Consider the following 16,355-nt stretch of genomic DNA (forward strand, 5'->3'; position numbering starts at 1 on the left):
TGCCATTTTCTCTCTTCATATTCACACAATACTTTCACAATCAAATCATATATAATATTGTATTGTATATTACAATACTGTATTGCTATGCTGTGAAACTCTGGTAGCAAAAAAATTCACAATGAACAGTAAATCATTCATTCATTCATTCATTCATTCATTCATTCATTCATTCATTCATTCATTCATTCATTCATGTCTAATTGATTGAGTGTGGACACAGCACCTCTTTCAGCTGGCGTTTCTTCTTCAGTAAAGCCTGTATTTGCTCATAAGCTGTGTTTGTGGATCTCACTGATGGTGTGTGAAGATGGCTCATCCAGACGGAGCTCTGCAGCAGGTGTCTGTCCCTGACGTCACTCTCTGAATATCTAAGTCTGACTGAACGTGCCAGTGTTGTGTGAAAATAAATGCAGCTCTTCATTTCACTATTGTTGCCAGATAAATGTCTGTTTGTGCAGTGATTGAGAGGGAGTCCCACACTCTGTCCCACATGAATCATTTATTGATTGGCATATGGCATTGAGACGGCGCTTCTATTCCAGTCTTTCTCCTCCTCGTCTGCTTCTCTCTCCGTTACATCCGAATATTCCTCTTGAAGTGTCAGGAGAAACTTTGGCTTTGATTTTCACCTTTTTGACTAATGTTTTTCCTAATAACCTGATAGCTCAAAGGACCACGGTTAAGGAGCAGTGGTGATTGTTTATATCGATCAGCTATCAATATACCAATAACTACTGTAAGTACAGTAAATCTAGACTGCAGATGGGATAGAAATGAGAGATGCTTCCAGATGAAGTCTCACTACCTGTGTTTCCATGCAAAAAAGCTAATTAGATTTGTGCGCAAAACTGGAAAGTTGTATTAAACATCTGTAAATAAAGCACAGTTTCTATCCAATGAGTCAAAGAGAACAAAATCGTCTCTTCCTGATAAATTGGCAGCAAATATCAAAAAGAAAAATGAAATTTTCTGCAATAAATAATAATCTTAAATAATAAATTACTTGCAATTCAGAAGATGTCGTTTTTGGAGGCACTCTTAATAATACTGGACCACTGTGATGTCAGACTTTAGCTAAGAAATTTTAGAATGAACAATATTAGGCTTCAAAATCTAACATCAAATTTAAACATTTGAACTCGATTACAATTAATAAATGATTATTTTATTCATTTATAAAATTTGTTGTCCTCATAGTTCACAGACCAGTTTTGGACAGTAAATATGCTCACATATTACAAGTGAGATATTTCTGAATGAAGGTGCATTACTTGATTTTAAAATTATTGAAGGAAACACACACACACAATCTACAATCTACCATCTATGATTATTTATTGAGCATCAACGTTGACAACTGTAATTAAAACACACATTGCCTAAAACCAACAGTAACAAATAAATAACTTGCGCTTTTGGAAACAAAATGAACTATTTTCAATGTTTTTCATATTAAAAGTAGAAAATAAGCAGTATCTCTTCTAAATAAAATAATTGCATGTCCTTGCATATCCTGTAAATAATGTTTTAAACAGTGATTTCCTACATCTTCTGTAAACAAATATTTTTATGTAAATATTAATTCTATTGTAATAGAAAATATTCCATGTTAAGGCTTCTCTGGTGCAGCTTTCAATCATCGTCAATGTAGTGCAAATGCGTGACGTACAGTTCCATTTTTTGAGAGGTGCGACCATGCAAAGGCTGCGCCAGACCACACCCATGCAATCGAAGCAGAAGTTTAAATCAGCTTTAACAGAGCGGGGTCATGTGAAAGTAATTGAAAAATGTGACCTGAAAAAATTGAATCAGTTATAAGTTATGAATGTCAATTTCTATTACTTTTGGATTAATCGCCCAGCCCTAGACTAATACAACATTTCAGATGTTTTACAATGTGGTCAGTCTACTAGTTTGCCTATTAATGCCGTCCCATTATACCTTTGTTTGGTATCGTGCAATCTGTTAAATAAATAAATAACATTACTTTTTTGATGCACATGCTTATCAAACCGTTTATTCAGTAAATATGATTCCATCGTAGCTTATGCGCATTTTTTCTTCAGATGAAATGTTTATTCTACGCAGTTGTGTGCATAATCTTTTTTTATCCTCATTTTCAAAATGTATTCGCATCTTGGCGTTTTCATTAAGTATTTTTATACAATATTTCAAAATGCACATAAAATAGATGGATGGGAACATGACAATTTAGTATGAGGGCTTCGATAATTTCAGGTGCAGGTCAATTTGTGTGTGACAGAAAGTAGTGATCTCCTAGTGGGTTCTTGACTCACTCATGGATTCCTGAGCAGCTGCAAAAATGATGCCAATCATTATATTATATTATATTATATTATATTATACTATATTATATTATATTATATTATATTATATTATATCATATCATATCATATCATATTATTTTATATTATATTATATTATATTATATTATATTATATTATATTATATTATATTATATTATATTATATTGTATTGTATTATATTATATTATATTATATTATATTTTATTATATTATTTTATATTTATATTATATTATATTATATTATATTATATTATATTATATTATATTATATTATATTATATTATATTATATTTTATTATATTATTTTATATTTATATTATCTTATATTATATTATATTATATTATATTATATTATTTTATATTTATATTATATTATATTATATTATATTATACATATATATAATATATATATATATTATACATATATTATATTATATTATATTATATTATGTTATATTATATTATATTATATTATATTATATTATATATATTATATTATTTTATATTATATTATACTTATATTATATTATATTATATTTATATTATATTTATATTATGTTATATTATATTATATTATATTATATTATATTATATTTATATTATGTTATATTATATTATATTATATTATATTATATTATATTATATTATATTATATTATATTATATTATATTATATTATATTATATTATATTATATTAAACTATAAAATAATTTAAATTAATAATAAAAAGCTGAGTTGCCAAGTTAACATTTCATACACTAACTACAATTAGTAAGCTAAAAGTGTAAAATAAGCCAGAAGTATTATTAAAAATATTTTAAAAAGTATATTAAAGTGTTAAATATAAAAAAATAAATATTAACAAATATTGCTATATAAATAATACTATATATGAATTGGTTATCAAAACTATCAAATAATTTTTAGTAAATGTAATTCAAGATCAAATGAAAAATGTAGGCTTACGAAGTGAGTTTCCAAATATAAAACAAAAAAATAAAACCAAATTGTATCAATAAATAAAAAAAAATCTGTAAAAGTACATAAGTATTTAATACATCATTATTAAAGGCATTATCTTATATGATATTTTTGTGTTTGTTTGTATTAGGCATGGGACGATAACCATTTTCAAGGTATACCGTGGATTGGAAAAATCAAGGTTTTAAAACCCCCAAAATATTCTGTTATACGTTTTTTTAATTAGCTTTTTAGGACAACAGTATCTCCAGCTGAATTCAAATTCAGATATTCAAAGATGCCAAAGAAATCTATGTGAAACTAATGAAGACAGCAGAAGTCAATGATTTTTGAGTTCAAAAGTTTTAGTTTTTTACCCTGACATTTAAAAGCATATGTTTTAGAGCATTAATCACAATACCGTGAAACCGGGATATTTTTCATCCAAAGTTATCATCCGTCAAAATCTTATATCGGCCCATGCCTATTTTGTATATGTTTGTGTTAACTAAAACTATTAATGTAAACTTACTTAAAAAAACTGCAATTTAAAGGTAAAATAAATGTGCAGCTGAACAAATGAATCATTTGAAATGAATTAACTTGTTAGAACAATATAATTTGTTTGTCTTTAATTTAATTCAATATCATTTATTATTACAATTGATTAAAATAACTTCTTAGTTTATTTTTAAAGTAGCACCCGACTTAGATCCGGTTGTAAGCATGTTGCTACTAAGTTACATTTGTCAAGCATTTTGTTACCCTGCAGTGATTTATGAGAGACTTTCGACGTGGTCTAACTCGTGACAGACCTGTGCACATTAGTTTGTCTTCTGAATTGTCTCTTTATCTACAGAAGGAAAAAAGCCACCCACATTTTTAGGCTGCTTCAGGGCTCTCCATTGCATGCTTGGTTGGAGACAGGAGAGCTGGCTGAAGCCCAGAGCGTTTGTGCCTCTAAAGTTAGCAGTTAACGGCTAGCTGCGACTCTGGCTAACAGCCTGTTCACATACTGTCCGTAGGGCAAACTGCCAAAGAGAGACTGCTTAGGATGGACATGTAGACCTGCTCTCTGCAAACACGAGAAGACAGAACATAGACTAGATGAGTGCTTGACAATAGCATCTTCATTTTAAAACACTTTAACGTTTCTCATTCACACTCCAACATCATAAAATCTAATTATATCACTACTACTTAAATCGCCATAAAGCGCTGAGGTGATACTGAGAGACCTGACATAGTTATCATGCTAATGAATTCATTCATTGTCATTATATTTATGGTCAAAAAACCCCAAAACATTATGCAATTCTGAGTGTACCTCAAACAGGTGAGTGGGCTTGACAAACCACCTGTAGAAAACACACTCCTTCATCTCTCTGACACTTTAACTGACACTTGCAGCAGTTTACACATTTGCACCAGACACTTTCTTAGAATCACTCCATATCTCTAGAAAAAAAAAATTGTGCATTTCTGAAGTGTTCCTCACACAAGTGGGTGGGCTTGACAAACCACCTGTAGAAACACTGTCCTCTCTATATGTACCAGACACTTTACTTAAAGGGCACCTATGGTGAAAAATCTACATTTCAAGCTGTTTGGACAAAAATGTGTGTAAGTATAGTGTATAAACTGTCATTCTGGGGTGAAATAAACACACCCAGTCCTTTTTTTCAAATGTAACAACATAAACACGGTAGACCAATTGGAGCTGTTTTCAGATCGACCGCAACTTTACATAGGAGTGCGGTCCCCCCACCCACCAATATTGATTGACAGCTGCTCGCATTAACATTTCCGGTAGTCACGTGTATAATCATATAATCAAGACAGGACGAGCGCAAAGCAGCCGGGAATAAAAGGTGTGTTCAGTTCGATAGGTTCATCAATCATCATCAAACGTGATCAAGAGTGAGTTTTACAAGTTTAAAATGTTTTAAAACAGCATGTGTGTAATGAATTACAGCGATTCACTTCAGATTCACTTCATCTGCACAGCCGCGTGTCAGAACGGTGGGCGGGGTGGACTAGCCTTAAAGGGCCAGTACAAAAAAACAGCAAAACCTTTTTTCCAGCAATAATATTGACACTTCAAACAGCTATAATAAATAATCTAATGCGTGTTTTGAGCTGAAACTTTACAGACACATTCTGGAGACACAAAAGACTTATATTAAATATGAAAAAAGGGTTAACCTATGTGCTCTTTTAACTCTAGCTTACAAGGACTCATTATTACTTTCTTTAGGCTTTTTGGACAAAAAATCTTCTCATCTTATGTGAAAGTACTTGTGTAAGTTAGGTTATGTTCATAGTATTAAGTATTTATAGTATAGTTAGTATAGTTAGATTACGATATGTTAGATTAGTATAGGTTTAAAATAGCTCTTACATCCAGTATTATGTTCATAATTATGATTGTTTATTTATGTATCACTATGTTCCTGCAAGACACAACATTCCTTTCCACTTTAGGTCTACCCATGTAGGGGATTGACAATAGTTCAGCTTGACTTGCCTTAACTTAACTTGATTTGACAGTATTTGTCACATCGCTAAACGTGTAATTTCTTCCAAATTTCAATTAAAAATATTGTCATTTAGTGCACTTTTTTATTCAGAAAATGACACATTGCTGTGACCGAACATCTGGGTTATTCTCCCAAACATTGAGCTATTTCTTTAAGGTAAAACACTGGTATTGAGTTTACTAAAAATTAAAAAGAAAACAACATATCTGAAAACATTGTACTATTTTTTGTTATTTTATGCCAAATAAAATGCTCCAAATGATGACATTCATATATTAAATTTGAAATAAATGTTGTAAGTTGTAAGTTATGAAACAAAACAAAAATAAACTGTAAATCATATGTTCAGGGAAACTGATATTTTTAAGTGGCTGTGATACATATTTTTGCACTTTTATATTGTGTTGCACAGTTGTCGCTAATAATAAATACTGTAGTAGTATAAAATACATCTAAAATAGTCAATTAATAAATGTTTTATTTTTAAATAATTTAGGCTGCGTCTGAAAGCTTAGGCAGCATGATCTATCAGACAGTGAGTATGTTTACATGGATATTAATAATCTGATTTTGATATGATTAAGACAACACCCTGATTAAGAGTCTACCATGTAAACATCGATTTTGATTAATGCAATCTGGTCATAATCGAACTAATTAGAAATCGAATGGTGGAGTATGCTGATTTTAGTCGCATTATTGAAATGCAGTACAGACAGGTAAACACCGCAATCAAACTATTACCATCGTGTAGGATTTTTGCTGCATTTTGCGACAGGGTAGTCTACACACACACAGCTGTTTGACACTACTCTCTGCACCTACCAAGTCATTGAAGGACCACAGACACCTGCATCACGAAATGCGAAATTAAGTTTCATTAAAACTACACTCTTCCAGCAGTTCATACTCACATCCAATATCTCGTTTGTCATGGGGGCGTACATGAAATGTTCCTGAATGAAAGTAAAAGTGCCAAACTGCAGTTAAAGAGTAAAATTAAAAATGAAACACCTGATATTACATGAAACTCCTGAGAAATTGTGGATAGCATTGTCTCCACTGTGGATACTCTACTGGGCGATGGCGTTGTCAGCTCCGTCGGCCGTATCGACTCACGGAGTCCCCGCAGCTCACGAAGAAACAGCTCCTCTCTTGTTTGCTGCGCCTTGAGGAAATCCCTCATCATACTCGCCATGCCCTCACTGGACTGCGTAGAAGGCTCACTGGTGCTGGGACGCTCCGTAGCTGCCTCTTCTCCACCAGACGACAGTCTACGCCAAGCTGCGTCCTACATCAGATCGTAGACCCAGCTTCCTCCTCCTCATTCTCTTCCGGGTGGCCGCCGCTTCTGACACCAACTGTGATGTAGTGAACCCAGAGTGGGCCCACTAGGAGGCGTGGGAGGCCTTAATATCACAATTAAGGGAGACTGCGAATTAATCGAATTATGTGTTATAACATGTAAAATGGGATCATAAAAGGAACATTCAAAGCAACTCTTGTAAACACCTTCATTATATTATTGTCTTATTCAGATTAAGGCAAATCATTTGATTACTGATGTCCATGTAAACATAGTCAGTGACTCTGGAGCCAGTGTTTGTGGATGAAGACACTTTATAAAGCTGATTTCAGACTTCTGAAACAGCATAATTTAATCATGTACACCAAAATAGATAAAGCTGTGGTGATAACTAAGGGAATATTTGCTTACTACAATACTAATTTCTCAATATGTCATCAAAATTGGAAAATGTTGGTCAAAAATGTATATTTGCACACAACATGATACCGGAGCGGCACTTCGAGACGCCAGAAATTAAATGCACAGGATTATGGGATATTTAAGTCAATATTTAACAATCTATGCAGCCTTCAAAATTTGATCAGTAAAAGGTACCTCCAGAGACATGAAGTGAAGCAGAGTTTGGATTTGGATGTGCCTTGATGCTCTCTCACCTTAGGCAGCATTTTAAAGCTTTCGACACATCCATAATGCATCTAAAATGCACAACTGGCACAAACCAATTTCATATTTGAACATTTATTTAAAAGATTCCCTCATACAAGGCCACGTTTTTGCTGTTCTCAGTGAGTGTGGAATATATAAATCAGCTGAGATGAATGGCACAGGTGATGGTTGTGTTGTGCACCAGGTCATGGTGCTGCAGGAGATGATACAACACACAGCTGGAGAGAGATCCAGTCACATAAAACACAGGAAATGATGCGTTCTGTCCCAATAAATGGCACAAGCATGAAATCTGCAGCTCAATCTTCCATCAAATATCTGCTTTAACACACACACACATTTACTCTACAGCATTAAGCAGGAATTATTTTTCTGCAGTGCCCTCCATTTTTATTGGCACCCTTGATAAATATGAGCAAAGAACGCTGTGAAAAAAGGTCTTTATTGTTTAATCTTCTGATCTTTTGCTGGGAATATTAACAAAGAACTCTAATCTCATCAAGAACAGCAATTGTAAACACAATAAAGCTTCATCAGAAACAAATCTTAGTTGAATATGTGTGCCAAAATTAATGGCAGCCTTTCAGTCAATACTTTTGCTGTCCCTCTTTGCCAAGATTACAGCACTCAGTCTTCTTCTATAATGGCTGATGAGGTTGGAGAATCCATGGCAAGGGATCTGAGATCATTTCTCTATGCAGAATCTCTCTCTCTCTTGATTCTCCTCTTCAATTCACCACACGTTTTCTATGAGGTTTAGTCAGGTGACTGGCCAATGCAAGACCTTGATTGCTATTGATGAGGTTGGATCATTGTCCTGTTTGAAGATCCAGTCATGGCCCATTGTAAGATTTCTGGCAGAGGCAATTTAATTTAATTTAATATCTATAGATATTTAGGTCCACAATGCCATATCTTAAAGATGTCCATGTCCTCTGACAGAAAAAAAACAGACCTACCATCTAACTATGGGCATGAAATAGATTTCCAGAAGGTGATCTCGCTGTTACCTCTGTTAATTTTGTTTGGTTTCATCTGACCATAGGATGTGATCTCATTGAAAGTGGCAGCATTGCCTGACAAACTGAGGGCATTTGAGTTTCTTTTTGGATAGGAGTAGAGGCTTTTCTTGAAATTCTTCAAAACACTTTGTTTAATTTTAGTAAGGTCCAATTGTAGTTTTGTAGACTTTCTGACCCCAAGACCCAACTAACTTCTGCTGTGATTCTTTAAGATGAAAGAGGGGCACATGTCCTCTTCTCGTTTGAATCATAACACTTTCAATTAACTGGATTTCTTAATTATTTTCCTGATTCCTGACATTTGTAGTGTTATTTTCTTAAAGCCTCTTTATTTTTTGTAAAGCTCAACATTCTTTTTTCTGCAAATAACCACTATGTTCTCTGTCCATCATGGTGAATGACTGATTCTGTATCTGAAATTGCCTCCTCATTCACGGTTCTCTATATTAAACCTCATTCACACTACAAGCGTCTCCCAGCGGCTAAGCGACAAGCGACCGTTCATTTTAACATGGAGTGAGTGACTTCTGGCGACCTCCGTCTACGAGAGCAACAGTGACCCTTGGCGATCAGGTGGGCGTGTTGAGCAACACGACAAAGTTGAGAATCCTTTAACTTTATGCAAATGAAGAGCGACTTTCTTGAGCAACAGCCAATAAAGCTCACATAATGTGTTATAACATGTAAAACGGGATCATAAAAGGAACATTCAAAGTAACTCTTGTAAACACCTTCATTATATTATTGTCTTATTCAGATTAAGGCAAATCATTTGAATTCTGATGTCCATATAAACATAGTCAGTGACTGTGGAGCCAGTGTTTGTGGATAAAGACACTTCATAAAGCTCGAGCAGAGGCCGGTTGTATTCGTGCTGTATATACCTACACACCCCTGCGTTTGAAGCAAGTCGCCACCCAGAGTGACAGGCAGCTACAAAGTCGCTGCTAATCTGAATGAGGCATTAGTCCACTAATAAAGTCCACTTAAAGAAGTGAAGGGAAATGAGTGAGGATAGGACCAATAGGATTCCGCTTTAGATTATCTTGTGGTCAGACTAAGAAATTAATTCGGCAAGTGAACTCTCAAAGTGTATTGTTGGTATTTACCAGCTGTTGAGTGCACATGGGTTGTACGCTCATTATTGCAGTAAATTGTGGGATTGATTGAGTACTTTTCAGAATGTTTACTATGACTTCGGACACCACTACAAATGGCAGCTCACTCAAATAGTGCACTATTAAAGGGTATAATGGGCAACTTCGGATACAGTGAGTCTTACCCATATCTCACCTCAAGAGCGCCAGAAGTGTTTCTACAATACGATATGAACACATTAAGTACATTGTATTTATATTTTGGCGTAAGTAGTACTTAAGGCCACTTAATATAAAGACAGAGTATTTTTTTTATTATTTATTTGTTTTTTTTTTGTTAAATCAAAAGTTTACCCAGGTGGCGCAGTAGGTAGTGCTGTCACCTCACAGCAAGAAGGTTGCTGGTTTAAGCCTCAGCTGGGTCAGTTGCCGTTTCTGTGTGAAGTTTACATGTTCTCCCCGTGTTCGCGTGGGTTTCCTCCGGGTTGGGTAGGCTAAATTGTCCGTATTGTATGAGTGTGGATGGATGTTTCCCAGAGATGGGTTGCAGCTGGAAGGGCATTCGCTGTGTAAAACATATGCTGGATAAGTTGGCTGTTCATTCCGCTGTGGCGACCCCGGATTAATAAAGGTAATAAGCCGAAAAGAAAATGAATGAATGAATGAATGAATGAACAAAAAGTTCACCCAAAAAATGACATTTACCTCATCATTTACTCTCCCTCCCTCTTTCATCTGTTGAACACAAAAGAAGATATTTTGAAGAATGCTGATTGATGGTACCCATTGACTTCCATAGTGGAAAACAATACTATGGAAGCCAATGGTACTTGCATTTTTCTTCTTTTGTGGTGAACAGAAGAAAGAAACTCAAATAGTGGAGGGCTTATTGGAGGCCACTGTGTAGAGATGATGAATGGCCAGGTCTCAAAACTGCACTGATACACTTACTGTACACACACACACACACACACACACACACACACACACACACACACACACACACACACACACACACACACAAACACACACAGGATTTACTTGGCAAGACTTGTTCTTTCTCTGATCGTCTGTTCTTTCTCCACTCACTCTGTTGTAAACACACACAAACACGGCTCGATCTTGCCAGCAGATTCCTTCAGTGCTTGTCCTGTGTTGTATGATCACCTCAGTTCAGGCGTTGATCTTTGCGGGCCCTTGTGTTTTAATGCTCGTCTCCCCTACAGCGACACGATCCTGACAGCTGTGAGTCTAATAGGAGCAGACGCACATCACCGCTATGTACATACAGTCAACATGATGTCTGCTTGCTGGCGCTCGGAGCTGTTCAATGCTTTTACAGATGGACGCTAAGAGGACAGAAAACAAAGGATGATTATATATAGCAGTGTTTCTCAACCATATTCCTGGAGGGACCACCAGCTCTGCACAATTACATGTCTCCTTAACCAAACACACCTGATTCAAATCATCAGCTCATTAGAGACCAGGGCTGCGTCTGAAATTACCTACTACTCAGTAGGTAGTGCATTTGAATTTGAATCTACTACTCTACTATTAGAAAAGTACATTCTATACAGTATGAATGTGAGTAGTATGAATGGAACTCTGACGTACTACATTTGCCATTTTGTCATACTCACGTGACCTACCCACGTCAGTTGCTTCGCTTCACTCCCATTCATGAATTCTCTTGCGGTGCCTCATGGGATAGCATAGCGTCCAGCAGATGTGCACTTCAGAATCTGTCTGGAAGTAGTAGGTCATCTCGGTACTATGAATCGCATACTATGAATTTGAACGTACTACTTTGCTAGCATACTGTTTTAGCGTACTATATAGTATGAAAGTATGTGATTTCAGAAGCAGCCCTGTAAAAGATGTGACAAACAAAGGAAACATCCAAAGCATGCAGTGTTGGTGGTTCTCCAGGAACCTGGTTGAGAAACACATATATAGTATCAATATAGTTGTGTGAATGTGTATTTGAACAGTAATTGTTCAAAGCTTGTGATATTTGTTTATTTTTTTTTTCATTTGCATTACATGATCTTCATCTCTGCTCTGGTAACTTTAGTATGAAATCAGTTTTATTTGTGTTCCACCCCCTCATAAACACACTGAAATATTTATATTTGCCCAGGTTTAATTCATATCACTTCTATTTTTCTGTCTTAAAATTCCTGAACTTCATTGCAATGGTTAACATAGATTTTAGCAATTAAAAAACATGTGTAATTAGTGTAAATTTAGAAATGCACTTCCAGAAATATTTTTATTTAGTTCTCTGTCCACTTTTTACATCTAATTTCATTTATTATGACGAGAGTCTTATATACATTTGTATTTTCTATTTTCCACAACACCGAAGTCAATGGGGAAAAACAGTATATGTATTTGTATATGTATTATGTTTGCATGTGAAATATGCTCATTTGTGTTCAAGAAAAATATTAAGTGTTACTTATAATGTTGAAAACAGGCATGCTGCTTAATGTCTTAGTGAAAACTATGAATTTTATTTATTTATTTATTTTTAATAGAAATGTATGTGTGTATATATATATATATATATATATATATATATACAGTTGAAGTCAGAATTATTAGCCCCCCTGAATTATTAGCCCTCCTGTTTATTTTTTCCCCCAGTTTCTGTTTAACGGAGAGAATTTTTTTTCAACATATTTTTAATAACTCATTTCTAATAACTGATTTATATTATCTTTGACATGATGACAGTAAATGATATTTTACTAGATATTTTTCGGTTAATTCGTTTATCTAGGCAGGTTAGGGTAATTAGGCAAGTTATTGTATAATATTGGTTTGTTCTGTAGACAGGCGGAAAAAATAGCATAAAGGGGCTAATAATTTTGACCTTAAAATGGTTCATAAAAAACTAAAAACTGCTTTTAATCTAGCGGAAGTAAAGCAAATAAGACTTTCTCCTGAAGAAAAAAATTATCAGACATGCTCTAAAAATGTCCTCGCTCTGTTAAACATCATTTAGGAAATATTTAAAAAAAGAAAAAGAAATTCAAAAGGGGGCTAATAATTCTGACTTCAACTGTGTATATATATATATATATATATATATATATATATATATATATATATATATATATATATATATATATATATATATATCCCTCAAGCTTTTAAATTGTATATATATATTGAAATGGGTTCATATTAAAAAAAAAGAATTCAATCTGTATGTTTGTGTCTGTTCTAATATAGTCAATGCAATAATCTTTGTTTTTGATATGTTGTTCTTGGTCATAAATAATATGTAACAAAATAGTTTTCTTTGTGTTTTCAATGTGGTAAGCAAAGTATTGTTTGAATGTTTTTGCTGTGAAATATTAAATATTTGTTATCAAATATATTTTCTTTACCCATTGGCGTATTATTTAGCTTGTTTTAAGGAAAAACTCACTTAATATTAACTGATTATTTCTGAAAAGAAGACAATATTTTTTACTTGTCTAGAAAATGGTTCTTGATTTAAGAATTTTTAGATTTTTGAACTAGAAACCAGACAAAAACTCTAAGTAAGAAAAGCATTTTTTGCAGTCTGCCACCACCACATCAAAATAAATTAATAATAACAATATAATAAATATTGAACAAATTAAATATTAATAACAGATAATAAACAAATATAATAAACAAATAAAATACAAATATTTGAAAAAATTTTACTATATATAAATTATAACTGAATAAAATTAATAAATATTAACCGAATAGTTTTTGTTTGAGAGCAACTCAGCAGAAGGGTCTCTAAGCACTGCTTGTCTTCCAGCAGGTGAAGATGATGTGTGAGGTGATGCCAACGATCAGCGAGGACACGGCGTTGAGCCAGCGTGGCTCTCAGAGCAGTGCCTCTGACCCGGACTCACACTTCGAGCAGCTGATGGTCAACATGCTGGACGAGAGAGACCGTCTGCTGGATACCCTGAGAGAGACGCAGGAGAGCCTGGCCCTCGCACAGCAGCACCTGCAGGACGTCATCTATGACCGGGACTCCCTCCAGCGCCAGCTCAGCTCCGCACTGCCACAGGTACCTAAACAAAGAAACTTATAGAGTCTCAGTGTTAGCATATAGCCCTATTTCAGCCACGATTAAGCAAAAAGCAAACTTTTAAACATTTAATTTCATTGATATTAAAGTAAATTTTTGGCGAGTGCTGGTAGCAATGTGTTAATCTTAACTATTAGCAAGTACGCTCCAAAATAAAGGCAAAATTGGATTCATCGCATGCAGCATTCAAATCTTAAACATGGATGATTTTTTTAAATAATATGACATCAGTGTGTCCTTCTGCATATATATTCATATATAGACTTATTATCAAATCATTTGATCAATTGTCCGGCTATAAGATGCTAAAGCTGTTGCTGAATTCACTAACTTATGTATTTAAGTATGTAACTAGACGTTCATACCGAGGGTTCATCTAAACTCTTGCATATATAATAAAATAATAAATGGTAGCAACACATTGTTGATTTGAACTCCTCCACATTTAGTAGTCGTAATAACAAACAGCATCTGTTTACATCCCACCAGCACATGCACACTTTGGCAGGAGAAGTTATAATGGGATTAATGTGTACACAGTACTTCTGTTTACTGCAATTTAAATCAGCATATTTTTAAAGATTTAATAACTTTTTACATTTTGTATTGATGTATAAATGTAATTTCTGCAATAATTCAATCTCAGTATTGCTTTGCTGGTATTTATGTAATCCTCTACAACGCACTTACCCCAAACCAACATTATGGTGTCAATAGCTATGTTTCCATCCACCTATTTTTATGGGCATTTTGCATATTCGCATAAAAAACCAGTTGATGAAAACACCAAGATGCCATAAATTTTGAAAATGCGCATGAAAAACGGATGTGCATAACTAAGTAGGATAAACTTTTTATTCGATAAGAAAAAATGCGCATAAACTACGATGGAACCACTTTTAACGCACAAATTTCAGTATGCGCATTAAAAAAGATCATGTGATTTTGTTATAAGAGGTCATGTGATGATAAAAATGTGCGTAAATGGACAAACCAGCAGGCTGAGCACACTGTAAACCATCTGAACTGTTGTTTTGGTAATTCTAAAACGCCTTAATGTTTAAGTATTAGTGATATTATATTATTAATGACCTCCAGAATCAAGAGCGTCTGTGCTCCACGTCTGACACCTTCAAACGCCACAGCGTGTTCACAGCGTGTCAGGATTGCCTTCTGAGGGGAAAGTCATTTATTAGATGAAGAAAAGATTGACGCAGCTTCTCCTACCTCAGTAAATTCAGTTTTTACGGTTGATATTTGGTGCCAGTTAATCAGGATTTTGTTCGCTTTGACTCGTTGGATGGAAACGCTGCTTTTTTCGCACGTTTTTCATGCGATAATCCAATTTTGTGCATAGTTCATTCGCATTTTGGGATGGAAACATAGCTATTGATAAGCTCTTATGGTTTTTCTGCAAGCTACTTTATTTGTTTGCCTTTTCTTCTTGTAATGAAGCTTACAATTCCTAAATTCCTATTAAGGATGTTTATGATCAGCTTCCACAAATAAAGAGTTATCAGTTATCAGTATCAGCAAAAACTACATTTTTACATATGAAGCTTATGTAACTTTCAAAAAATTATACAGCAATGCACATACTGTGTTTATCAGAATCAGAATCGGTTTTATTGCCAAGTGTGCTTCACACACACAAGGAATTTGTTTTGGCTACAGAAGCTTCCAGTGTACATAAAGTGACATGTGACAACACAAAATAATCTGAAAAATTAAATAATAATAATAAAAATGATGAACATTAAACAGATGCGGTTAGTGAAGAAAACCTGGATGTTGAGTTGTATGTACAGATTGTTATAAATATACAGGTTATAAGGTGCTGTGTACAAGTGCGAATGTAGAAAGTATTGCATTGTATATTGATATAAGGTGCTGTGTACAAGTGCGTATGAGAAAGTATTGCACATATTTATTGCACAGTAGGGGAATATTTAACTGTTCATAAGGTAGACAGCCTGAGGAAAGAAACTTTTCCTGTGTCTGGCTGTTTTTGTGCTCGGTGCTCTGAAGCGCCGACCAGACGGTAACAGTTCGAACAGGTAGTGTGCTGGGTGTGAGGCGTCCAGAGTGATTTTGCGAGCCCTTTTACTCACTCTGGAAGAGTACAGTTCTTGAAGTGTAGGAAGGGTAGTGCCAGTGATTCGTTCAGCAGTCCGGACTATTCGCTGTAGTCTACGGAGGTCAGTTTTGGCAGCTGAGCCGAACCAGACGGTGATTGAAGTGCAGAGGATGGATTGGATGACAGCTGAGTAGAACTGTACGAGCAGCTCCTGTGGCAGGTTGAACTTCCTCAGCTGACGAAGGAAGTACAGTCTCTGCTGGG

General features: G+C 34.5%; 1 protein-coding gene across 4 annotated transcripts in view; it reads left to right on the plus strand.

Moving 5' to 3' along the window:
* Window positions 1–16,355, plus strand: part of ppfia2 (PTPRF interacting protein alpha 2) — a 308,411-nt gene that overhangs the window by 13,094 nt on the left and 278,962 nt on the right. For all 4 annotated transcript variants that reach the window (XM_056455574.1, XM_056455575.1, XM_056455573.1 and 1 more), the window contains exon 2: window positions 13,736–13,993. In XM_056455574.1, coding sequence (XP_056311549.1) covers window positions 13,745–13,993 — 249 coding nt within the window. In that variant the 5' untranslated portion in view covers window positions 13,736–13,744. The remainder of the gene's footprint in view (window positions 1–13,735; window positions 13,994–16,355) is intronic.

The sequence above is a fragment of the Danio aesculapii genome, chromosome 4 (assembly GCF_903798145.1).
Source record: "Danio aesculapii chromosome 4, fDanAes4.1, whole genome shotgun sequence".
NCBI classification, from domain to species: Eukaryota; Metazoa; Chordata; class Actinopteri; order Cypriniformes; family Danionidae; genus Danio; species Danio aesculapii.